Source organism: Ceratotherium simum, chromosome 4 (assembly GCF_057802395.1).
Source record: "Ceratotherium simum simum isolate JZ-2026a chromosome 4, ASM5780239v1, whole genome shotgun sequence".
NCBI lineage: Eukaryota > Metazoa > Chordata > Mammalia > Perissodactyla > Rhinocerotidae > Ceratotherium > Ceratotherium simum.
In genome coordinates, this window is record NC_141903.1 from 26,101,557 (window position 1) to 26,129,459 (window position 27,903).

General features: G+C 42.6%; 1 protein-coding gene across 1 annotated transcript; it reads left to right on the top strand.

Annotated features, from left to right (window-relative positions):
- The first annotated feature begins 4,397 nt into the window (after positions 1 to 4,397).
- On the top strand, positions 4,398 to 27,524 carry SLC36A3 (solute carrier family 36 member 3). The gene is made up of 10 exons (XM_004428633.3): positions 4,398 to 4,598; positions 7,570 to 7,660; positions 10,314 to 10,402; positions 12,908 to 13,003; positions 17,380 to 17,464; positions 18,304 to 18,522; positions 20,506 to 20,604; positions 21,004 to 21,170; positions 24,091 to 24,260; positions 27,256 to 27,524. The coding sequence occupies exons 1-10, from the start codon at positions 4,459 to 4,461 to the stop codon at positions 27,522 to 27,524; spliced, it is 1,425 nt and encodes a 474-aa protein (XP_004428690.2). The 5' UTR covers positions 4,398 to 4,458.
- The last annotated feature ends 379 nt before the right edge of the window (positions 27,525 to 27,903 follow it).

The window sequence follows — 27,903 nt, forward strand, 5'->3', positions numbered from 1 at the left end:
AACGAGAAAATATTTTATAACCTTGAGGTAGTAAAGGCCTTTTGATATGAAACAAAAAAAACAAAGTGAAAAAGATTAACTGAACTCAAACATATTTAAAATTTTGCATTGAAAAAGAACAGACAAGGGGCCGGCCCGGTAGCGTAAGCAGTTAAGTGCACGTGCTCCGCTGCAGTGGCCCGGGGTTCGCTGGTTCGGATCCTGGGCGCGCACCGATGCACCACTTGGCAAGCCATGCTGTGGCGGCGTCCCATATAAAGTGGAGGAAGATGGGCACGGATGTTAGCCCAGGGCCAGTCTTCCTCAGAAAAAAAGAGGAGGATTGGCAGATGTTAGCACAGGGATGATCTTCCTCACAAAAAAAAATAAAAATAAAAGAACAGACAAAAGTAAATGATGATCCAATTGGAATAAATATTGCAGTCTATACGAAGACGAGGGGTAAATACCTAAATGCAAATACACAAGCTTTAATAATCCTCCCTTAAAATAACAATAGAAAAATAGACAAAAACACAAGCAGGCAATTTACAGGAGAAGAAATACAAATGTCTAAATTATAAAAGATGTTCATCCTCAATAGTAACCAAAGAATTAGATATTAAAGAAACAATGAGTCATTTTACCTATCACATTTTAAATATTAATAAAAACGGGCATTGGTAGAGTGTGGAGAAATTGAAGCTCAATTTTTTTGGTGGTTGTGTATTTGGTACAACTTTTCTGGAGGGCAATATGAATCAAAATTGAACAGAAGAATATTATTTGACCCAACAATTCTACTTCTAAGACTTCATCCCAAGGCAACAATCGAATAAACGCTCAAAGGCGTATTTATAAGGCTGCTCATCACAGTGTTGTTTATAAAACTGAAAAATTGGACATGTCCTCCATATCCAATAGTAAGGGCTTATTAAATAAAATAAGGCACAGGAAAAAACTATGCAAAGAAGCAACTGGAAGTCTCAAAAATTGCTGGTGGGAATGCAAAATGGTACAGTCATTTTGGAAAACGGTTTGGTGGTTTCTTATCAACATAAAAATACACAAACAATCCTCCTAAATCTTTACTAGAGAAATAAAAACATTTGGCCCCACAAAGTTCTGCCCATGAGTGTTTGTAGCAGTTTTATTCATAATCACCCAAATGGCCATCAACAGGTGAATGAATAAGTACATTGTGGTACATCTATACAATGGAATACTGCTCAGCTGTAGAAAGGAATAAACTACAGATGCATTCAACGACATGGATGATTCTCAAAAGCATTATGCTAAATGAAAGATGCTAGACTTACAAGCTTACATATTATACGACTGTATTTATATAACATTCTGGAAGGGGGCTACATCATAGGGATGGAACACATCAACGGTTGCCAGGGGCTAGATGTTGGAGGAGATGACTGACTACAAAGGGGTACAGGGAACTTTTTGCACTGAAGGAAATGTTATATAGATTGTATGTTAGTTACAAGACTGTAGACATTTGTCAAAACTTGTTGAACTGTAAACTTCAAAGGGGTGAGTTTTTCTGGATGTAAATTATGCCTCAATAAACCCCACTTTACAAATAAAACACTCTCTGATCATTAAAAATGATTTCTTCTTGTGTTTTGTGAAGTGAAAACATGTATAACATATAGTAAGTGAAAAAGTTGTACTATCATTTCAAAGAGATATTTGCACACCCAAATTCATGCAGCATTATTCACAATAACCAAAAGGTAGAAGCAATCTAAGTGTCCATCAAGAGACAAATGAATAAACAAAACGTGGTATATACATACAATGGAATATTATTCAGCCTTAAAAAGGAAGAAATTCTGACACACGCTACAACATGGATAAACCTTCCAGACATTATGCTAAGTGAAATAAGCCAGTCAAAAACAGACAATGCATGATTCCAGTTTTATGAGATACCTAGAGTGGTCAGAGCCATAAAAACGTAAAGTAGGACGGGGGAGTGCTGAGGGAGAAGGGAGTCATTTAATGGGTTTGGCGGTTCAGTTTTGCAACATGAAGAGAGTTCTGGAGCTTGGTTGTACAACAATGTGGATGTATTTAACACTACTGAACTGTACACTTAAAAACGATTAAGATGGTAAATTTTATGTTATGTGTATTTTACCACAATTTTTTTTAAAAAGCTGTATTACACATTAAGTTGGTGGTAGAATGTGTGCAAGTGCTCACGTGTGCATGAAAACAGCACCAAAACGTTCACAGCTCTTCTTTCTGGATGTGGTGACTGTCACTTTTCTCTTGGTAGTTTTGAGTTTTGTTTTGCTTTGTTTTAAAATGAGCATAGCATTGATTATAATCTATCAGTGTCTCGCTTATTTACCTGTTTATTGTTATCTTCCTACTTCGTACTAGAGTGCAGCCTCCTTGAAAATGGGACCTCGGTTTGTCTTTATTGCTAACTCTGCAGTGCCGCATACAGAGGTGGCATTCACTAGTAAGTCTTACAGCAATGGATAAATGCGACGGGGGAGGGGAAATTATTTTCAACCTGAGAAAAAGTCTTTAGAGCATCAGAGGAGGGGGAGATCTCACTTGATATTCAGAGGAAGGGAGAGGCTCATAGAGTTGGTTCTGCAGCAGTACTAAGAGTTGACATGGCATGCACTTTGGCCCCCCATAATCTTCCTAAGTAGCTTTCCAGACCTTCGCAAACAAACACACACTGGAAGCACAGTGTGTCCGCGCTTGCTCTGCCGAGGCATCTTCGAGACTAGACTTTGATGATGCCAAGCTCGTCCTTGTTGTTACTCACACCAAAAATATTGATGTCATCTGTGACTCTCTCTCTTCCTTTTACACCCTGCATCATGTTCATCAGCACAACCTCTTGGCTTTACCTTTTAAAAACATCCAGAATTCAGTCACTTCTCACCATCTCTTTAAACCACTGCGACCTGTCACCTGGGTCATTGCAATAGCCTCTAGGTTATTGTAAAAGCCTCCTCATTACCTCTCTGCTTTTGCCCTTGCCCCCTTTCAGTCTGCCCCGACAAAATGGCCAGAGAGAGCCTGTGAAAATGCAAGTCTGTCCCTTCTCTGCTCAAAACCTTCTGTGATTCCTCATCTCTCTCAGAGTAAAACCAAAGGCATTACAGTGGCCTACAATTTCCTGCCCACCCCATTCCATCTCTCTCCATTACTCCCGCTTATGTTAACTGCATCTCTCGTGTGACCATGTCATTGATCACCCAAACCAAAAAACTTTTGATAATGAAAAGAGGCACTATTAATAATTATGCCAGGGCAATAAGCACAAACCAGCACAAAACAGTCCTGGGCCAGCCAGGCATATGTCCACTCTACTCACCTCCCTCTCCTTTGTGTACTTGGAGCCAGCCACATGTCCTTATTACCGTTCCTAAAATATCCCAGGCACCGTCCTGCCTCAGGAGCTTTGCGCTTACTGTTCCCCTGAGTTAAGTTTCTTACTCAAGATGTACACGGGGCATGCTCCCTCACCTCATTCAGCCCTTTACCCAAATGCCAATTCCTCAATGAGGCCCTCTCCAACCACCGGATCTAAAATTGCAAACCCCCTCCCCCCGGCCGGCACTCGCCATTCCCCGTTCCCCCATTATTTTTCTCTATAGTACTTATTACCACCTGACACACACTTGACATATTTGCTTTGTTTATTGTCAGTCTCCTCACTAGATTGTAAGTTCCATGAGGGCAGGGATTGTAGTAGGTTTTCTACCCTAATGTATTCTCAGCATGGAGAACAGTGTGTAGTATACATTAGGTGCTCAATAAGTACTTTTTGAATAAACAATTTTTTAAAGTTTACTTACACTCCCTTCCAAATAGATGGCAGTCCATACTTCCTTCCAGTGCAGAAATTCTGAGCAGGTGGCATTTGAATTGGGCCTAAAATCCACTCTTCAGCTGCACCCGGGGAAGGTGGTAGCTGGATTACTCTCCATTGGGCCACACCTGCCCCCTGGGGTCCTGTAGCACCTTATTGGCCAGGCAGCCCCATTGTGAGGTAGCTCTGGTTTCCTTCTTGCCAAAGACAGACGAGCACTGGGCCTGGCCCCACATCCAGGCCCCAGGACCTCCAGTCCAATGGTGCCTTCTTCCTCCCAGTCACACTTTCCCCTCCAGCACTAAGGGCTAAACCAGGAGGGGCTGACAGCCCAGGCGAGTCCTGGCGTGTGGCCGAGCAATCTTGAGGGCACCGAGGATTATCCTGAGATGAGACTCTCATAAGCCCCCCAAAGCCAGGTGAGGCAGAATCAACATCAGCGTCCCTGCCACCAGTGCTTCACTGGTTCACACACTTTGGGCTTCAGCCAGGACCAGGCACCCTCGGGAGTCAGGAGCCAGCATCTCAGGCCTGCGGCCAAGGTTTCTCTGGAGAAAAACCCATGAGAGGCTGGTTCAAGGCTCTTACAGGCCTTAACCCTGAGCCGCCGCCACCTACGCACCATGTTGAAGACGTCATTGCTTGGAAGGGACTACAGTAGTGAGCCCAACTCCTTGGACAACGGGGCCAAGTCGCTCTCAGAGAGTAGCAGCACCACCACTTCAGAGAAGGTCCATCCTGCTGAGGAAGCCAACGGATTAACGTAAGCGGCTGCACTGCTCTTCCGATCGGAGGTCGAGCACTGCTGCCTTCACAGCTCTGGGCCACGTCTTCCTACTGTTCTCTTCTTAGTACATTTATCCCCACTGAACAGGAGATGCGCGGACGAAAGATGAAATCTTCAGAATCCAAGAAGGTTGATCCATAGCTCTGGGTGTAGCTTCGGGTATTACACCTGTTTCCCAGTTTTTGCAAAGAACTCAGGTAGAGTAGCCATCCCCAACATGAGCTTCTTGATTCCAGGAACAATTTCTATCTTAGGCTGGCTGTTCTTTCGTCCAGTTTCAGGCTGCTCTCCTCTCCTCCTACACCTGCTATTATTCATATTCTCTCTCTCCTACAAACCCATCCAGGAAACTAAAAGTCACCGCCTTGCCCCATATCCCTACTTTTACTGCCATAAACTCAGACACATGGAACTTTTTCTTGGGACTTTATTGCCGATCAGATTATTATCTAGTATTCAGATCGTATAATAGCCATGGGCATAATGAGATTGTAAATGACAATACCCAGAGTTGATAAGGACATAAGGAAATGCCCTCTCTCACGTCCTTTTGGGAAGAATTAAACTGGGACTTTTCTAGACGGCAACGTTGTCATGTATGTCAAATCCTAACACGTACGTATACAAAACATACAAATACTTATTTGGCATATGCTTTCTTTGAAAGTACACACACACACAGACAAAACACAGTAGTGGTGGCTTCTGGTAAGAGAATTGGGAGACTGAGAAGCAGAGATAGAAGAGAAATTTATATTCACTACATAAGGTTTTAGGTTCTTGTTTTTGTTTTACCATTTGAATTTCATATTGTGTTACTTAGAGTTCTTTTAAAAGTATCATTAAATATAAATAAATATATCCTTTGACAAATAATGCCACTTCTAGGAATTTTTCCTACTGAGGTAATAACATAGGTATGCGTGATAATTTTATTGAAGCACTGGTTATAATATTGACAATTCAGAAACAATAAGAGATTATTTAAATAAAGTATGGTAGACACATACAGTAGAATACAATACAGCCATTACAAGTGATGAAGGAAATCTATGAATGTGGAAAAATGTGCAGGACACATTATTCACAGAGAAAATTAGTTTAGGATACAGCATTATAATGGTTCTCCTTGTGTAAAATTGTGTGCATTTAAAAGCAAATAGGGATGCCCAGAGGAATGTTAACCAAAATGTTAAAAGTGGTTATTTCTAATTGGTGGAATTTTGGTATTTCGTTCTATAATGGCAATGTATTGTTTTTCAAGGAAAAAAATATAAAGCTAATTTTTTTTAAAAAGTCCCGAGGGAGCTCTCAACATGCCTTTTACTCTCCAAGGCCCTGATCTATGATGCTGTTAGCTGAAACACAATGGTTTCTCCAAACCCTTGTCTCACCTTTCCCAAGAGATCTGATCTAAGTGGGGCAAGACGCTCCTATAGGAAAGAAGTGAGGGATGGAGGGCAGAAGGGGAGAGAAAGAGCACATCTTTTGGAGAAATTACTACCAAAGAATTGACAAAAGAGGAAAAATCAGATTTTTTTTTGCTTTGACGTATTTTCCAATTGCAGTTTTCAAGAAATAAAAGTTACCTCTTGGAAATGGAGGGATAACTAGTGTCCCCCATCCTTAGGTGAATAGACTGAACTAAAAGAGATGCAGGAAGTCACAGAGGTCCCAAGGGCCATCCTGTTCTCTGGACCCAACCCTCTCCCTGGTCCATATTGAAATGTAAAAGCCTGACATGGCCCTGACTCCCTAGCCAATGGGACAAAGACCTGGAGACATGAGCACTGTCTCTGCAGGACTGCCTGTGTGACCTTTCTAGGTCACCTTTCTAGGTTAGAAAGGAGGCCCTTTCTAACAGGTTAAGGCCAAAACAAAGGTGGTAGTGATGGTGACAATGATGATGGTAATGATGATGTTGCCTCATATCTGCAGAGCGCTCCACAATTCCAAGGTCAATCATGTCATTACCTCTTCTGATTCTTACCACATCCCTGAGAGGTAGGCAGGGCAAGAATCATTCCCTCTTCCTTTTTTTTTTTTTTTTTTTGGCAGAAGAAGAAACAGAAGATGTAAGCAGCCAAGGGGCTTCCCAAAGTAGTGACCAAACAAGTTGATTAATGGCAGAGCTAGAACTCAGAATCCGGTGCTCCAACCTCTGAGTTAGAGCTCTTTGCACTCAGCTTTTCATTTCACTCCTTTTTTTGGTTCTCTTCTCATGATCCTCTTCCCACCCCCTTACCTCCCCAGTGGATTGCTGGTGCCTGGGCAGGAGCTGCCAGCACAGGTGTGGAGAACGTTTAGAACCCTGGCACCTAGCACTCTCCCAGGCACATAGAAAGCATTCTATATGCACAGTAGCAATTGTTAATAAATTTTATCCCATCCATAGCATGGAATAAGTTCACAAGGAATACTGGTTGAGCCAATGGAAGAGGGAGTGAACTAGAACCAGTAAACACTCCATATGCAGTAAGAGATTGTTTTTCTGGCGAGTGAATTAATAAATGACCTGGCACCAATACATACTCTGTAAATTAAGGCAATTATTTTTAATTTTTTCATTGTCTATTTAAATGCCAGGTATGTAGTAGCTCTCAATAAATATTTTTTGAGTGAATAAATCCTGAAAGAAATTGCTTAATGAATTAATGAATAAACTGGTACTAGGGAGTTATCCAGAATTAGTAGCAATTGTTGTTAACTTGTTTTTTTAGAGCCTAGTGTGTGTTAAATGTCTGTTGAGTCAGCTGAACTAGCGCCAGTCCTGGATCAGACGTTCCAGGACAGATCCTGGGAGCTGAGAGCTAAACCGGAGTCCACTTCCTCTGGTTTTGTTCCTCTTCCCAACGGAGGGTGCTGGAGATGCTGGAAGGAGCCTGAACTGAGGTAACCTTTCGCATCCACTAACATACCCTCTTGTCTTCCTACTCTCCCCTTACAGGATGGTACAAACCTTGATCCATTTATTGAAATGCAACATTGGCACAGGGCTCCTGGGGCTTCCCCTGGCCATGAAAAATGCTGGCTTATTGGTAAGATGGGAACTAGGTTTACACTTTTAGGGGAAAGGGGTGGTGGGTCCCTAAGGCCTTTGCATTGTTTATCTACGGGAAGTTGGGAGTACCCTCTGCAATAGGAAATGTGCCTGTTGGCATCAACCCACTGCAACTAACCTGGAGCTAAATGGAGCACGCCTGGAGGGGATATGCCGTTATTCTTTTTTTATTTTCCAGTTTTATTGAGATATAAATGACATACAGCTCTGTATAAGTTTAAGGTATACCACATAATGACTTGACAATCATATATTGTGAAATGATTACCACAATAAGTTTAGTTAACATCCATCTCCTCATATAGTTACAAAGTATATATAGATATTTTTTTCCTTGTGATGAGAACTTTTAGGACCTACTCTTTATGCAACTTTCAAATATACCGTACAGCAGTGTTAACTATAGTCATCATGTTGTATATTACACCCCCAATACCTATTTATCTCATAACTGGGAGTTTCTATCTTTTGATGACCCTCATCCAATCCCCCCACCCCACCATTGCTCCTAACGACCCACTGTACTCACATACTGATCCAGAGTCTACTTAGCCACAGTCCTCCCCACTCCCTAAGATTTTATTCAATTACATCAGCAGGCTGGTTGGTCCTTGCAGGCATTTGAGGGTGTGGCTTCTGTTTCAAGCCATTTGATTGACTGTGAGAAAGTGGCTTCCCCAATTCCCCGAGGCTCCCTGTGCCATCCCTCCTCTGTCTCTTTGCTTATGCTGCTCCTTTCTCCCTGGTTTCTATCTTTTGAAATCTGCCTTCTCTGTAAAACTTTACTGTTTCCTATTAAAATTAATGCCACCCTCACCTTGTGTTCTTCTAGAACTTATATCTACCTCGCCTGGAATTCTTACAGCACTCACAAAGATGAGACTACTCATTTTTTAATCCTCACTCACTTGAGAGCTCTGAGGGCAGAACTCTCTGGTTTATCTTTACACCTCCCCACAATACCTGCTGTAGAGACCAGCACAGAGGAAGTCCCAATTCATGTCTATTGAATTGACTTGGTGCCAGACAGATGATTTCCATCCAGTTAATGCTCATTTCTCCTTCTCTCCAGGCCTGGTAAGTGGCCCCCATCTCTAAAGAAGACATATCTTCTTCTGACATAACTTCCAGTCTGTAGCAGTTCCAACCCAGAGATGGGACTCTCTCCTTTGGAATCCTCAGGGTTCTAGAACTTCTGAAGAGTATTATTACCACATAGCCCTCAGCCAATCTATCTTTGCCAGTGTGGTATTTGCTGCTTCACATAGCTCTTTTATCCTGGGATTTTTGCTTCCTAAGAGTCATTAGATGATTTCTTTACCCTCCATCTCCCACCAGAACTTCTGACCATGATTCATTTGAGACGTATATATTAAGCACCTTCATGTGCATTGTTAGGCCCCGGGAATATCAAAGTAAACAAGACAAAATGTCTCTGCTCTATGGAGCCTACATTCTAGTGGAATCTAGTGGTGCTCTTGATCTCTCATTTATTTCTTGTGATGGATAATGTTATCTCAGGCCACATCTATAAGGGCACGTGTGTCCAGCACAAAGGAGGTGAGAAACTCTATGCCTTTCTGATCACATTTGGGAGATTATGATAAATAAAGAGCACTGTTTTTTAATCTCATCACATGTACAAAAAAATGGAAGCTATGTGAGGAGAAGACACGTTCATTAGCTTCACTATAGTAATAATTTCACTATGTATATGTATACCAATCATTGTGTGTACACCTTAAACATACATAATTTTTATTTAAAAAAACAAAAGAGATATTGACAAATTAGACATACTAGAGCAGTGATTCTCACCTGGGGATAATTTTACACACCCTCCAAAGTCATTTACAATGTCTAGAGACATTCTTGGTTGCCACAACTCAGGAGGGGAGGGAGTGCCATTGGCATCTGGTGAGTAGAGGGCAGGGACGCTGCTAAACATCCTACAATGCACAGAATGCCCCTACAACAAAGAACCATTTGGCCCAAAATGTCAACAGTGCCCCTGTTGGGCCGGCCCCGTGGCTTAGCGGTTAAGTGCACGCGCTCTGCTGCTGGCGGTCAGGGTTCGGATCCCGGGCGCTCACTGACGCACCGCTTCTCTGACCATGCTGAGGCTACGTCCCACATACAGCAACTAGAAGGATGTGCAGCTATGACACACAACTATCTACTGGGGCTTTGGGGGGAAAAAATAAATAAATAAATAAAATCTTTAAAAAAAAAAAAAAAACAGTGCCCCTGTTGACAACCCTGGACTAGAGGAAGAGAACAAAGTCCTAAGAGGAACCTTTGTCTTTAAACATCTTGGAGGTGGTGAGGGCTGAGGTGTGACAAAGGAATGAGGGATCTAGAAGGCAGAATTCAAGGCAGAAGAGGAAAGGCATGGGCTGCCTGGGGAGGTAGCGAGCTCTCTGTCACTCAAAGTATCCTAGCAGAGGTTGGGCAGCCACTTTGCAGCGATGCTATGAAGGGCATTCAAGCCAGAGCAACTGGACGCACAAGGACATTCAGACAGGGGCTCTCATCCCAGAGGCAGCTTTGTTATGAGAGGGCTGGGAGAAGGCGGGGTGTGGGAGCAATCAGTTTGTGGCTCACCATCCCCACCTCTCCTTTCCCCGCAGGTCGGTCCTATCAGCCTGCTGGCCATCGGGATCCTCACTGTGCACTGCATGGTCATTCTGTTGAATTGCGCTCATCACCTCAGTCAGAGGTGAGAGCCGTGCTTCTCTCTCACCCCAGAGCCAGGCCCCATCTCAGGGTGTGCTGAGTTTCTTTTGGCCACTGACCCAATTAGCTGACCACTTCTCCAGGCCTGTCCCTGCTGCTCTGGCTTCTAGAGAGGCGGGGGAGGGGGTAATAAGGAATCCCAGCTGGAAACTCCTAGGTCCAGGCCCAGCTCTGCTGCCAACCAGCTGAACGACTTTGTCAAGTTCCTGCACCCTCTAATCTAAATATCCGTACCTGGAAAGATCAAAAGTGATAACAGACGCAAACATGCTCCATAAACGGCCATGTGTATGCGAGATACTTAGGGATGCCCTTCTTTTCATCTTACCTCTCCACCTCCATCCTCCCCCAATATACACACTTTGTAAGAGTAATTTGTTCCAGGTAAACCCTTTTGGGGACAATTTAGTAAAAGTAAAAAACAGAGTTAGGATTAAAATGAATAGCTCACAACATCTTCAATCATTAATAAAGCATATATACAATACTCAATGTTTACAGATTCAAAACTTCAATGCAAAAACAATTCCAGAAAGAAAAGACAAATTCAAGGAACACAATGCTGAGAATTTCATAATTATAAACTAGCAGTTCATGGGTAATCCCTTACAGCCAACCGCCTGGTGGATCTCTGTCCACAGCACCCAGCTGCTCCTGAGGTGTGCAAACCCAAATGGGTCCTCGCAGATGTGCAGAAAGTCTTCTTATGTCAAAATAGAGATATTAAATGAAACTCCTCATAAAGCCAATTTATCAAACCCAAATAGGTGTATCTGGAGTGTATATCAGTCACCCCTAACTTGTGAAGCACTTTCCAGCTCACAAAACATTTATGAGAACATTTACTCATTCAGCAATTAAATTTATTGCACAATTACACCGTGCCAGGGTCATGGCGAGAGCTTTGCAAGCCTTCTTGTATTTCCTCCTCAAAGTAAACTTTCATGGTAGGCACCATTTTCATTCCCATTTTATAGATGAGTAAACTAAGGCTTAGATGAGTTAAATGCCTTGTCAGAGTCACACAGCTAGGAAGTGGCAGAGCCAGCATTCGAAGCCCTATCTGACTCCACTCCTTAACATTTGCATCTCTCTTCCCCGACGCCTGCTGGGACCATTACATCACTGTGCAGGCTTCTGACATCTATGTCATTAATGATAGCCTTTCCCTGATATATTTTTTGTTTTGGATGACTTGTTTTTCATTTTTTCTAATATAGAGGTTACAGACTGATGGCCTATGAGCTGACTATGGCCTTCAGATACGTTTTGAAGGACTTCCACAATTTTCGTTTTTGTTTTTTAGCCAATGTTTTAAACCTGGAGATTTCACATTAAAAAACAATCTCCACCTCTCCTTGCCAGTCAGAGAGTCTGGCACTTCTGGGGCTTCATGCCTTCATCGTGCAGGGGGGAGCCGAGTCCCGGTCAACCCTTTTTAGAATAGGCCACGTAGCCAAGAGTTTGCCACTGTCTCTGCTGTTCCCCATTCTGTCGATACCCAGCCCCTCTCACCATATTACTGATACCTGTCTGGTCCCCAACGCTTTTGAATTTGTCGCCCTCAGACTAATATATTTGCCAGTCCTATGCAACATGACCTTATTTATATTTGAAATACCAAGCACAGTGAATAATAATAAAAATAGAAGGATTGCGCCATGTTCCCAATGCATCTCCATACCCATCTCTCACTGTCTCCTCCCCAAACCCAGACAGCGTGTGAAAAAAACTGAGGCCCGGAAGTCAAAGAGACTTGCTCAAGGTCCACCAGCGTTCCAAGGGGGCATGCTGGGCTTTAAGCCCTGGTCTCCTGACAAGTCTGGGGCCCTTGCCCTCTCCCAGCTACTCCCCTCAGTCGTCCAGTTAGCACTGAGGATCCGGGCCCTTGGCAACCTGCACTGCCCCTACTTGCTCAGAGACAGTTCCTCAGCAGGGCCCCCACCCTCAGGAAGGGCTGCCTAGGGAAGAGCGACAAGATGGGCCGGAAATTGGTTGTCACATCCTACAGGGGTGCTTGGCAGGAGTCTAAGTATCGACTTTGTATAGAATCTGGTCCAAGGCTGGCATCTCAAATGTTCCAACTCCCTCAGCAGTTGGAAGGAGGGAATGAGAGTCCAGAATAGACAATCATGTCTTGGCCATACCCACATCCCCTACTTCCTCCACCCCTGCACACCTCACGCCTTTCACAGCCGCTCTTTCCTGGTTTGCAGACCTAAGTCAACGCACAGCTACTGTTTACTTAAAAAAAAAAAAATCCACTTAAACATTAGTGTTTAAAAAGACAACTACAGAAAAGAAAAACGTCAGACTCCTGACCGTTTTAAAAGTATACCATTTTAAAATATCTCCTTAATACCGTTGCTAGAGAATTACCAGAATGCTCCATGTTAACACACAAATATATAATCATTACTCACTTCGGAAGTAAATTGTACCTTTAACAAAAACGTTTTAAGTTACGCCTTGCTTGTCATTTCTCTAGACTGCAAAAGACTTTCGTGGACTACGGAGAGGCCATGATGTACAGCCTCGAAACCTGCCCAAACGCCTGGCTGAGGACCCACTCGGTGTGGGGAAGGTAGTGGTCAGAGCTTTCATAGTAGTAGTAAGAGTAACGACAACAACAACAACAATAATAATGATCCTCATCTTTATTTCTAGTTACACGGGTGTTAAATGAATATGTTCTTATTGCAAACATGGAACAATATAGAGAATCTCTTCTGATAGCACCGTCCCCCATCCCCTCTTCATCCAAGAAGTAATCACTGACACCTACTTAGTAACTATTCCTCTAGACTTTTTCTCTGCATGCACATGAATATATGTGCTTGAATGGAAATATATATTTTGTTTTGTGTTTTCTTTTACATTAATTAGAATATTTTTTGGAAATTTGCTTTTTGATCTAACAATATGCCTCTAATTTCTTTCTGCATTGGGACATACAGATCTACCTCATTATTTTTTAAGGCTCACCGTGTTCCCCAGTGTGGGTATATACCATAGCTTATTTAATCCATCCCCTAATGGTGAATATTTAGGTTGTTTCCTTGCTTGATAAAAAGTTTATGGTGTACAAAATATTTTCTAATGTCTTAGCTCCTCTGATCATCTCAACGACCTTCTGAGGTAGGCAAGGTGACTCTTTATTGTCCTGGAAACATGAGGTGACCGAGGCTTATAAAGATAAAATAACATGTCTAAGGACATAGACGTAGGTAGTGGTAGAGCGAGATTCCGCCAAGAACCTAACATTTCAGCCTTTCCCAGCAGAGCCCCTCAGGAGGTAGTGAATCAGGTGGTGGCTGCCAAGATCCCTTCTGCAGCTCCTCTCTTGGGACTCTCAGGAGGTCATCCATCTGCTGATCAGGAGTCACTCTGATTAACAGACAGAGGAGTTCATGGGGCAGTAATGATGAGTGACTTGCAGTTGCCCATCATTTGTCACCAAAGTTTATCAGTTTCTGATGACACCTTGAACAAAACTTTCAGGCAGGAAGGGTCCTTAGAGAGCACCATATCCATGCCTATTCAATGGAAGAAAATAAAGCCCAGAGAGGGCAACAAAGCTGCCCACGGCTACACAGGAATTTAGTGGCAGAGCAAGGGCTGAAATCCAGGCCATCTAGCTCCCACCTATTACAATGTACCATTTCCAACAAGTGAGAAAGAGTTGGGAAAATATTTAAACCAATGATTTGTAACTTTTTAGTGTGCTAAGGGATAGCTGGGGAGCTTTATTAAAAACTGCCCATTCTGAGGAAATGAACAGCCACTTCTCCAAGGAAGATATACAGATGGCCAATAGGCACATGAAAAGATGCTCAACATCACTAATCATCAGGGAAATGCAAATCAAAACAACACTAAGATACCACCTCACGCCTGTTAGAATGGCTATAATCACCAAGACAAAAAACAACAAATGTTGGAGAGGATGTGGAGAAACAGGAACCCTCATACACAGCTGGTGGGAATGCAAATTGGTGCAGCCTCTATGGAAAACGGTATGGAGATTCCTCAAAGAATTAAAAATAGAGATGCCCTATGATCCAGCCATCCCACTACTGGGAATCTATCCAACGCACCTGAAATCAACAATCCAAAGAGGCTTATGCACCCCTATGTTCATTGCAGCATTATTCACCATAGCCAAGAAGTGGAAGCAACCTAAGTGTCCCTCGACTGACGATTGGATTAAGAAAATGTGGTATATATATACAATGGAATACTACTCAGCCATAAAAAAGACAAAATCGTCCCATTTGCAACAACATGGATGGGCCTGGAGCGTATTATGTTAAGTGAAATAAGCCAGAAAGAGAAAGACAAACACTGTATGATCTCACTCATATGTGGAATATAAACCAACACATGGACAGAGAAAACTGGACTGTGGTTACCAGGGACAGTGGGGGTGGGGGGTGGGCACAAGGGGTGAAGGGAGTCATATATATGGTGATGGACAAACAAAAATGTACAAACCAAAATTTCACAATGTTAGAAACCATTAAAACATCAATTAAAAAAAAAAAAAAACTGCCCATTCCATGTAGGCAGCAATCATCAATGGATGCTCAAGCCATTAGGTGACAGGTCATTGGGAAACTTTACAAAGGAAAAACACACTGACACCACCAGACCCCAGGTACCAATCTTAGCATCTCATGTTTAGACATGGGACCGCCATACATGATGTGTCTCATATGGGATACAGTAGAAATACAGAGAATACCTTGGAAATATTCTTGCCAGAAAGATAAATGAAGAACCTCAATCTAATCAAGGCACTAGATCTACTGTCAATTAACAGGAAACACAGGGGAGAGAGAAGCAAGATAACCGAGATTATGAAGAAATCATCAACAAAATCTAGAAAGTGGGACATACTACAGGACAAGTTATCTGGTCTCTTTACACTAACCAAAATAATTAACAGTTGCAAGGAAAAAAAAGAAAACAGGGCAAGGGGAACATAGCAGCTTAAAAAACCTGAGACTTAATAACAAAATGCAATGTACACACTTGTTTAGAAATCAATTGTAAAATAGACATTTTTGAGACAATTGGAGAAATCTGAATATGGACTGAATATTAAATGATATAAAGAAGTTATTGTTAATTTTGTAAGGGATGATAATGGTATGTTGGTTATGTATTTTCTTAAGTCCTTGCCTATTAGAGCTGCATACTGAGTTATTCAAAGGCGAAGTGAGTTGAGGTCTCTAATTTGCTACAAATATTCCAACAAAAGAAGCACGTGTGCGGTGGGGGTGAAGGCATACATGGAAGAGGATTGGCAAAAAGTTAATAATTGTTGAAGCTGGGATGAGCACACGAGGAGTCATTGAATTATTGTCATTGCTTTTGTATATGTCTGAAAATCTCCATAATAAAGAGAGAAAAGATATCTCCATTCTGAAGTCTCACCTAGCTTCTGACTCAATAGGCTCGTATGAAAACCAGGAATCTGTATTTTTAGCATAAACCTCAGATGATTCTGGTGCAATTGGTACTACAACCTAATTTGAAAAACACTCATCCAAACGTTAAAATCTAAGTAGAGAAACACATTTTTGTTCCCTGAAAAAATAAATGTATCTCGAAATTTGGGACAATTTAAGAATCCAAAAGAATAATGACAATAATGGAGTATAATATATTAAATTAAAAAATAATTAATGTGAGTTAATTGTGATACAAAAATAAGAGGAGAGAGGACAATATCTTTCTTAAATGCCAACTAATAAATTTAGAAAAAATGACAGAATTGGAAAACCACTTCCTTGCAACCACTGATGAAATAATTGATTCAGACAAGGATCATTAACGAATGCTAAACCCTTGGTTTGAGGGGAATAGGATATTCATGCCATCTCAAAGTTTTAGCCCCAGATTACAAAGAGGGAAACAGACATTTACCATGGAGAGGTCTGGCAGTCGCCACCACGGTGGAACCACAGGATGTGCTTCCTACTATGACTATAAAAAGTACAAAATATCACCTATGTGGTATGCTTGCCAAAAGTGCTTACCTGAATCTAATCACGAGGAAACAATCATACAAGTCCACAGTGTGGGACATTCTACGAGACAGTTGGCCTGGACTCTTCCCAAAAAGCCAATGTCATAGAAAACAAAAATGGTGGATGTATACAAGGCTGCTCTACATGAAAAAAAATAGAGACGTAGCCAAATGCAGTATATAAACTTTGATGAGATCCTGAATCAAAAAAATAAAAATAAAAACAGAGCCAGCCCCATGGCGTAATGGTTAAGTGCGTGCGCTTCGCTTCTGGCGGCCCGAGGTTCAGATCCTGGGTGCACACCGATGCACCACTTGTCAGGCCATGCTGTGGCAGTGTCCCATATAAAGTAGAGGAACATGGGCATGAATGTTAGCCCAGGGCCAGCCTTCCTCAGAAAAAGAAGAGGATTGGCAGATGTTAGCTCAGGGCTGATCTTCCTCACAAAAAACTAAATAAATAAAAATAAAAACAGCTATAAAAGATATTTTGGAGAGAATTGGGTTATTTAAAATACGGACTATAAATTTGAGGATATTGAAGTTGATTTTCTGGATATCATAGTCTTAAGAGAGGTATGCTGAGGTAGTTAGGGTTGAAATGTTATGATATCTGTAATCGACTTTCAAATGGTTCTGAAAAAAATGCGTGCACATGTGTGTGTGTGCATGGAAGGATGAGTACATAAACACATACATAAAGCAGTTAGGGCCAAAAGTTAAGAATTGCTATATCTAGTTAAAGGATATATGGATGTTAATTATACTAGTCTTTCAACTTTTTCTGTGGACTTTGAAATTCTCAAAATAAAAAAAGGTGGGGGAATATTAAAAATAATCACAGAAATAATTGTTTCAAAAATAAATAAATGCATGTAAAAATTAATTTGTTTCTTCCTCTGTCTGCCTCTTCTTTTCCTTCTCAGGTACACTGTCAGCTTCTTATTAATCATCACCCAACTGGGCTTCTGCAGTGTTTATTTTATGTTTATGGCAGACAATTTACAACAGGTAAGGAGGCTCTGCCCTGATCAGACCACACTTGGGAGTTCCCTCAGTCCTGGGAATCATGTTTTAAAAGGCTCATAGAGAAGCCAAAGCAACATCTGAGGAGTGTAACCAGAATGGAGAGAGAGGCTTGCAATCATGTCCAATCAGAAATACCTGAGAATTTTGAGCCTGAAAGGTGTTGGTGAGATTTACTTTAGATATCTCAGGGCTGTCAAGCAGATGACTAACCAGACAGAAGGCAAACCAAGCTGCAACCTTGCCCTCATTGCATTCCTAACAGGCATTATGAATCAATCACTCACAGCATTCTTCCTTGGCTTCATGGAGTAGAGGGAACGTACTTGTTTTCGTGCACTCAAACAGCCAGAACTATGACAAGAACTGTAGATGGAATGTTCCAACAGATAGACTTTGTTCAACATTCAGATCTTTCTAACTAAAAGCTATCTAAAGTTGAAGAAGATGTTCTTGTGTAGTCAACTCCCGTTCTCAGGATGTATGAAAGAAACCCATTTGGTAGGGAAGAGGAGGTTGGTCCAGATAACAAAAGGACCCTTCAGCCTTCAGATTTTATGATCCTAAGGGTTTCTGGTTGTCACAATCATGGGCACTCTGTTGGGTTACCAGATTTGGCAAAAAAATATATGACACCCAGTTAAATTGGAATTTCAGATAAGCAGCGAATAATTTTTTTTTTACTATAAGCATATCTTATGTAATACATGGGACATACTTTACTAAAGAGTTACCTGTCACTTATCTGAAATTGCAACTTAACTGGACATCCCGTGTTCAGTCTGGCAACTCAACTATACCGCCCCTCCTTCTGCTCTCATCAGATGGTGGAAGAAGCCCATGTGACCTCCAACACCTGCCAACCCAGGAAGATCCCAGTGCTGACCCCCATCCTGGACATTCGCTTCTACATGCTGACGATCCTGCCCTTCCTGGTCCTGTTGGTGTTTATCCAGAACCTCAAGCTGCTGTCCATCTTCTCGACGCTGGCCAACGTCACCACCCTGGGGAGCATGGCTCTGATCTTTGAGTATATTGTGCAGGTCTGTGCCTGAAACTACTGCAGAAGGGGGTCAGTGTCCAGGGCTTCTGAGACACCTGGAGAGGGTCCTTATCATTACGGGCAGGTGAAGGTGAGAAGGTGACATCCTGCTCTGAGCAGCCCCTGCTAAGGTGACATCGGTGAACACTTCTGCCCCACAAGCTATAAAAGCTAGTCATCGTCATCATCATTGTCACACTGGATGACAATGGGTCATTCAACAGGTAGTTATTGAATACCTTCTGTGAGCCAGGCATTCTCAAAGGGCTGGGAATTCAGTGGTCAGTAAAACTGACAGGGGGTCTGCTCTCAAGGAGGTTACATTCACTTGGGGGGATAAACCTCGAGCAAATAACAAACACAAATTGCAACAGTGGTAGGTTGACAAGGGCTACACGGATGATAAAGGAATTTGATTTACTTAGTGCCAGGTTCTTTACATATATTAACTCGTTGAATCTTCACAATGATACTATGTTGGAAGTATTACCTTTATCCTCAGTTTACAGACAAGCAAACTGATAAACAAAAAGTAACTTTTCCACTAATTCCAGTCAGTTTGCTTCCCAAGCCCACTCTATGCTATCGTCACAGGCCCTGAAATTCCACCATTGTAGTTTCATTTCTTTGAATCTGAAAGTCTCTGGGGTTGTATTAGTTTCCTATTGCTGCTGTAACAAATTACCACAAATCCAGTGGCTTAATACAACACAAATTTGTCTTACAGTTCTGGAGGTCTCACTGGGCTAAAATCAAGGTGTCAGCAGGGCTGTGTTTTATTCTGGAGGCTTTTGGGGAGAATCTGTTTTCTTGCCTTTTTCAGCTTCCCAAAGCTGCCCACATGCCTTGGCTCCCGGCCCTCTTCCGTCGTCAAAGCTAGCAATGATAGGCTGAGTTTTTCTCATGCTGCCATCTCTTTGATTTTCTCTTCTGATTCCCTCTTCCACTTTTAAGAACCCTAGTGACTACATTGGACCCACTAAGATAATCCAGAATAATCTCCTTATTTTAAGGTCAGCTGATTAGCAACCTTAATTCAATTTGAAAGCTTAATTCTCCCTTGCCATGCAATATAACATATTAACAGGTTCCAGGGATTAGGACGTGGACATCTTTGGGGAGCCATTATTCTGCCCACCCCAGGAGTCTATTAAAATAATCATTTCCTCCCGTGATAGCTGCTGTACCAGTTAGTAGACTGCACAGCTCTGAGAGAAGTGATGGGAGAGAGGCGTTAGAGAACTGGAAAACTGGAGGCCTGAATTTATCTCTGGGCTGTGACACTAACTTGCAGAGTGGCCTCAGGCTATTCTCTTCCCCTCCCTGGGTCCCACTTTCCCCACATGTAAAGGTGAAAGGGCTCCCAATAGCCAAAAGGTAGAAACAACCCAAATGTCCACCAACTGATGAATGGATAAACCAAATGTGGTAAACACATACGATGGAATATTATTCAACCTTAAAAAGGGAATTAAATTCTGATCTGTGCTACAACATGGATGAACCTTGAAGACATTATGCTAAATGAAATGTCAGTCATGAAAAGACAAATATATGATTTCATTTATATGAAGTACCTATAATAGTCAAATTCAGGGAGACAGAAAGTAGAATAGAGGTTACCAAGGAGCTGGATAATAGGCAGTTATTATTTAATGGGTTTCGGTTTGGAATGATGAAAAACTTCTGGAGACAGATAGTGGTGATGATGGTGCAGCAATGTGAATGTACCACTGAATGTGCCACTGAATTGTACACTTAAAAAAGCTTAAAATGGTAAATTTTATGCTATGTATATTTTATCACAATAAAAATAAATAAATTTTTAAGAAGATGAGAAGGTTGACTCAGCTCTATATATCACATGGTGCTCCTAACACGGTCTCTATTGAGTTCAGATGCGGCCCAGCTTTCTACCAGGCAAAGATTTGGGATAATTTCTATGCCATGGCAAAGCCAATGCTCTTCTTCTTCTTCCTTTCAGGGGATTCCAGATCCCAGCAGACTACCCTTGATGGCAAGCTGGAAGACCTTCTTGCTGTTCTTTGGTACAGCCATCTTCACATTTGAAGGCGTCGGTATGGTAAGATTGATGTGGGGTTTGAGTGAATGGTCCCTAGGGCTCTTTAGGGAACCCAGTCACTGTTCCAGAGGTCTAAATAATAGTATTTATGAAAAGTGCAGAATATAATCTTCTCCTGGTGGAGGGAAAAGTTAGAACCCATTCACAGGGCGCCAACTGGTCCATGCACCACACGAAGCCTTGAAGACTAAGTGAGAATTGACTCATCAGCCCAGTTGGAGTAGGGCACCCCTGGCAACGGAAAGCATGGAGGAAAATGAAAGTGGGTGTGGCCCCTTCCTGATCCTCTGACCCTGGGCCATCCAGAGAAGGATGTCCGAGCTTGTGGGGGAAACTACTCCTTCACAAGGTGCCACATCTTTTTCTACCTTTTCTTTTGCAACCTCCTTTCATTTCCAGGTGCTGTCTCTCAAAAACCAGATGAAGCAACCACAGCAGTTTTCTTTTGTTCTGTACTTGGGGATGTCCCTTGTCATCATCCTCTACATCTGCCTGGGGACACTGGGCTACATGAAGTTTGGGTCAAACACCCAGGCCAGCATCACCCTCAACTTGCCCAATTGCTGGTATGTCCCTGACTGCCTGGGGTGGGGAGGGGAGGAGAGTCATGGGATCTGAGCCTTAGCAACAGAATGTGGCATTCCCTTGGGTTATCATTAGCAACAAATATTAACTGCTAATATTAGTACTATGATAGCAGGTAAGTTTGATAATCCAGGCACTGGGCATTATCTCATTTAATTCTCACAGCATCCCTCTGAGTTAGCATTATTATTATCAATTCTATTCAATAGATGAGGAAGTTGATGTTTCGAGAGGCTGTAAGTAACTTTCCCAGCTCACATTGTTGGTGAGAAACTGGAACTTGAAACTGAATCTGTCTGACTCTATGCTTCAAAGGCTCTAAAAAAAGAATGATCTGGAAGAGTTAGGCAAACAGGAACAGCAATCACAAAAAGCATAACTCCAGAGTAAAGATTGAGGTCCCATAGATGGACCACTACTTAGGACCCCGATTCCAGAAATGGACCTAGGCTGCCATTGCTATGCTCTAGTTGGAATCTGGTCTGGAGTTCTTGCATTTGATCATTCATTCATTTACTCATTCATTCATTCATCCAGGAAACATTTTGGGGGCTGGTACATAGTAAGCACTCAGCGAGTCTTCGCTATTATCATTGTTCTGGCAGCATTGGGTGCCTAGTGACTAAGCAGTCAGTAGAGCCAAGTGTTTAAGAGCACAGGTGCTAAAACTGAGTAGTGGGATTTGCATCCTGGTTCTTACATGACCTTGGACAAGCTGCCTAATCTTGCAGACCTCATTTCTATTCTCTGTAAAGTGAGGATGGCACTAATGCCCCATTTGTATCAGACAGGATAGACTATTATGCTCCAGTTATAAACAACTCCAAAACCTCAGTGGCTGAACACACACAAATGCTTAATTCTATAGTCATGCTACACGTCCATTATGGGATGGCTGGGGCTCAGCTCTGCACCATCCCTCCTCCAGGACCAGACTGATGGAATAGTCACTCCCTGAAATGTTGCTGGCTGCCATAACAGAGAGCACAATGAATCATGCCCTTTAAAATGAAGTGACAGACATCTCTTCTGCTCACACTTCATCAGTCAAAGAAAGTTCCATTGGGGCCAGCCCCATGGCGTAGCAGTTAAGTGCACGCACTCCACTGCTGGCGGCCCAGGTTTGGATCCTGGGTGCGCACTGACGCACTGTTTGTCAGGCCATGCTGTGGCAGAGTCCCATATAAAGTGGAGGAAGATCAGCATGGATGTTAGCTCAGGGCCAGTCTTCCTCAGCAAAAAGAGGAGGATTGGCATGGATGTTAGCTCAGGGCTGATCTTCACAAAAAAAAAAGAAAAGAAAAGAAAGTTCCATGGCCACACTTCACTCCAAGGGGCAGGGAAGTGAAATTCTACCAAGTGCCTGGAAGAAACTGGAATTGTTTGGTGAACAGCACAAATGACTGCCATGCTATCTCAGGGAGTGACTGTGAGGATTCATTGGTTTAACATACATAAAACGCTTAGAAAAGTGTGTGGCCCATAGTAAGCACTCACCAAGTGTTAGCTATTACCACTGTTAAGTCTCCCCACAGCCTTGGTCTTTCAGAGGCTAGGAGGGTGATGGGGCATTCATTCCCACAAGGCCACAGCTGTAAAATGAGAAAAATATCACCGCCCCACCCCCACCCCACTGTGCTGTGGTAATGACTAGATGAGACAGTAAACGTGGAATTTCTTTGAAGTCGTGACTTACGTTACACAAGTAAGACGTCATCCTAACATGCTGTTCTTATTCTGGGCAATTTGGGCCTCTACTAGCTACCTTGGGTGGGGCACTCTCCTTCCACGGCCTCAGCTGGAAAACATGGTGCCATGAGGACTTCACACTTGCTGTGAACTTGGCTGGTCATGAGACTCTCTAGAGGAGCCTTAAAGAAGGGATAAACAAACATCCCTTCCCAGTAAGAAAAAGACCAATAGCCAAGAAAAAATTGGCATGAGCAAACAGTTCATAGGCAAGTCCAAAAAACGGCATTTTGTATATTTGAAAAGATGCTTTGTCTCCCCCATAATAACAGAAATGTCAATTTTTAAAAAACACAGTGGCAAAGAGCAGCATGTGTTCACACACTGTTTTGGCAAGGGTGTGCGCAGAAGCAAGCACTCCAATGAGCTAGGACAGTAAATGGGCAAATGTCAATAGTTATCAGAATGTTAAATCACACATACTTCTACCCAGCATTTTGCTTCTGGGGTTGTATCCTACACGTGCATAGATACATGTACAAGGATAGTCTTTGCAGCATTGTCTACTGGCAAAAGACTGGAAATGATCTAAATATCCATGAATTGGGGACCAGTCAAAAAGTTATAGTATATCCATGCAATTGGAAAACCAAGGAGCTATTAAATAGAAGAGGCTGAATTATGTGTACTGATAGGGAACAATCTCCAAGAAATATTTAATGAACAAAAACAGAGCTCAACAGTGTGTGTGCGTGTGTTGGGGTGTGTGCACGCATGTGTGTGTGTGTACCTACATTCTATATAAGCTTGTATATATACTGATTATTTCTGGAAAGACTACAAGAAAACTGTTAGAGGGGTTGCCTAGGGAAAAAGGAACTGGAGACTGGGAATCAAGCGTGGGAGGGAGGCTCTTCATTGCATGACTTTTGTACTATGAATTGTACTCTCTGCAGATGTAGCTTTTTTAACAAGTAAAAGAAAAAAAGGCACAGATTCCTGAGCCACAAGTCTACTGAATCAGAATCTCCAGGAATGTTCACTTTTAATAAGCTTCCCAGGTGGCTCTGATGGCAGGTCAGGCCTGAGTCAACAGAAGTTAGCCAGTTCTGTAACTCGATGACAAATACCAGCTTCTGAGCAATGAGTGAGTCCTGAATGGCTCTGCCACGGAGCCACATTGAATTTCACATCCTATCTACCTGCCTGCAGGTTGTACCAGTCTGTCAAGCTGATGTACTCTATCGGCATCTTCTTTACCTACACTCTCCAGTTCCACGTCCCCGCCGAGATCATCATCCCCTTCGTCATCTCCCAGGTGTCAGAGAGCTGGGCACTGTCTGTAGACCTGTCTGTCCGCACAGCCTTGGTCTGTCTGACCTGTGAGTAAGTTAAAGAGTACTCTTTGCCCAAAGCTGTGGCTGGGATCCACAGCGGCATCTACTCCACTATCATTGGCTCTGCCACTTGCCTTCTTTGTGACCTTGAGCAAGATACTTCACCTCCCTGAACCTCAACTTCTCACCTGAAAAATGGGCTCAACAGAGCTCTCACATAGTAAATGTTACAGTAATCTCTACTGCCTACACATAGAAAGTACACATTGGCTAGTTTATGGAAGAAAGTTTCATTCACTCAGTCACACTCCTGTATGCCTCCTGTTTGCCAGGCACTGCACTGACATTAATACTCACGACAGCCTAGCAATGGAATATTACCAACTGAGAGAACTAAGGCCAGAGAAATTAAGCAACACGCTCAAATCATATAGCTGTGAAGTGACAGAGCTGGGATTTGAATGCAGGTCATGTAGCACCAAAGCCTATGTTTTGCATTGTGCCATTTTCCTTCTTATCAAAAATTAAGGTCAAGTCCCCTATCACAAAGTGATGTTCAACTGTAGGGAAACACCCCAAGGGGCTGATTTGTTAAAGTCTTGGAGATCATTTTTTGGGTGTACTCTTTTCTTCTGCTTTCGTCCCTCCCTCCCTCCCCTCCTTCTTGCTTCCTTCCATTCATTTATTCACTCATTCATTCTACGTTACATGCTATTATAGATGTTTGGGAAACCACATGAACAGAGCTGAGGAATTCTTTCTCTGAAGCATGCCCAGAGAAGGAAGATCAGAAAAGGTGCCCCATGAGGAATGAGGGAAAGAACTAGGGATGTTTTTCCAGAGAAGCGAAGGCTTGGGGCACTTCTATATCTGTCTTCAAACACCTGTGGGATTATTGTGCAAGAGAGAGAGCAAGTTTAGTCTTAAAGGCTTCAGACATCAGAGTCTAAAGTTAAGGGAATCCAGACTCAGTTCAGGGCCAGGAGAAGCTGTGTGAATCTTGGAGCAGTCCAGAAGAACATGCTATCAGATATTACACTTCACGTAACTGGAGTTGTACAAGCAGAAACAGCGTACCTGCTTGGTTTGAGGTATTACAGAGAGTTCCCAGTCTGTACCAAGACATCAGGAACCTGCAAACATATTGTTCTGAGATCATTCCTAATAGGAAGGGTGTAAGTTGAAGAGAAAAAGTGAGTAGTTCAGGCCACTCGGGATGAAGGAGGGCATCACTAGAGAGAGCTGACCTTCTAATGACAAGTCTTGCTTCTCTTATATGCTGAATGACCACTTCCTCCTCCTCTATTCGTCTGTCAATTCCATTATCCTTCATTCATTCAACAATCATTTGTTGGTCACCTACTATGTGCCTGACATTGTGCTAGGCACTGGAGATACAGTAGTGAATAATGAAGAATATATGGCTCCTGCCTTCAGGAGGCTTACAGTGGAGGAGGAAATACATGCAAGGAAATAGTTACAACACATTGTGATGAATGTTAAGATGGTACATAATGATGTACCATATGATGGTTAAGATCAAAAGAAGAGGATACCCCAAGAACACATAAGAAGGTCCTGTAACTTAGCTGGGGCCAGGTCAGGGAGTCCTTTCCAGTGGAGTGATATTTCAGTTAAGACCTAAAAGGTAAGCAGGAGGTAGATGGAGGAGTGAAGAATGTACCACGTGTAGGTAGCAGGCTCTGCACAGATCTGAGGCAAGTACTTACATATGGCCTCTTTGGAGAACTAAAAGCAATGGGGAGTGATAAGACATGAAGCCAGAGATTTGGCGGGGTCCAAGTCCTAAGGGACCTTGTGCTAAGGAGATTGGGAATTGGGGAGCCATGTAAGGGCTCTGAGCAGTGGGTTGGCATGACCAGATCTGACCCTTCTGGAGCACTCCTCCGGTCTACCTTGCCGTATAGCTTTCCTTGAACATATCTTCTCTGCCCTGTCAGTGAGAGCTCTCCTGGAGAACAGACACTGATTTTTCTCTGTGCCTCCTCCAGCAAGCAATTTATTAAACATCCAATGATGGAAAGCTGGGATAGGGACCATCCCATCAGAGGGGTGATAGATTCTCAACTGTGAGAGTCTGTAAGTCTCTCCTCATTCTCTGATTGGATGTGTTGGAGTGATTTCAGAAAGAGGTGATGTTTTCTTCAAGATCCAGCAAGCTAGGATGGGAGCTTTCCAGAACAGGTTTTCCGTAATTTGTTCATAGGAAAATCATATGGCTGCATAAAGTTAAATCGGATAAATTGTATATTTATTCATTCAAACATTATCAAAATTGGACTCCCCTGGAAGATCCATAATATATGTTCATCATATGTATAAAAGATGGAGATTTATAGACGAGAAGAGATGGGGAGTGAGCAGCCTAATGCTGTCTTCATGTTTTATGTCCTCCTTAATTACCAGGATCCTTCTGAGAGTAGGAAAACAAGTGGTTGAGATTCTGACAGCAAAGGGCCAGCTCTCATTTTTTATCTGTCCTTGCTTCTAGACAGTGGCTATATTATGTAGATAGTACAAAGGTTGATTCAGTGTCTGGGCAAGAGCCAAGCATTTATTGAGCACTTACTGTGTACCAAGTTCTTTCATATACATGGGAGGCAGTACAGTAGAGTGGAAAAGGCCTTAGATTGGGCATTTCAACGGATTCTCGTGTCAGCTCTGTGTGACCGTGGGTACATCCCATTCCCTCTAGAGCTCTAGATCTTTCCATCTCTACAATGAGAAGCTTATAATAGATAGGTGGTAGAGGAGTCTTTCCAATAAATATTATATGTGAAAAACACAAGAGATAAAACATAAAAGGAGAGCATCTATATTGGCAGTTAAAACAGAGATGGGAGTCCAGAGCTGCAGTCCCTGACCCACAGCTCAAGTCTGCAGGGGGCTCCTTTCCACCTCTCCAAAATGGTGTATCAGGCATCTGTGGAATTATAATGGTCCCAAGAAATGGTTTGTTTCTGAGCTCCCTTCTTGCAAAAACATTCAGTGATTCTAAATTTCTTTTCTTTCACTGCAGGTGTCTCAGCCATCCTCATCCCCCGCCTGGACCTGGTCATCTCCTTGGTGGGCTCCGTGAGCAGCAGTGCCCTTGCCCTCATCATCCCGCCCCTCCTGGAGCTCATCACCTTTTACCCAGAAGACATGAGCTGTGTCACTATTGCAAAGGACATCATGATCAGCATCCTGGGCCTTCTGGGGTGTGTATTTGGAACATACCAAGCCCTCTATGAGTTGACCCAACCCATCAACCATTCCATAGCCAACTCCACAGGTGTCTATGCATAACTATCTATTTTTATTTTAATAGTTCTCCCTTCCTCCCATCCCCAATTTGATTTCCATTGTGGATGTTATATACATTCATCAAACCCCAACATCTCTATATTAATTAGCCGCTTCTTCATTTTTCCAAGAGAAATGTAGATGACACAAGTCAGTACTGATCCCTCTCAGGTTGTGCCTTTTTGGTTTGGATATCTTTGGAGGTCTTTTGTATCTCTGAACCAAAACCACATTCAACCATTTGTATTATCAGCCTCATTTATGGGGAAAAGGGATCCCGGGAAACAGAGACCAATCATGAATGCAAGTGCAAAGTCAGTGGTCTCTACTCTTCAGTAGCTGCCCTTTAAGTGTCAGATTTAGAAAAGTATATGTTGGAGAA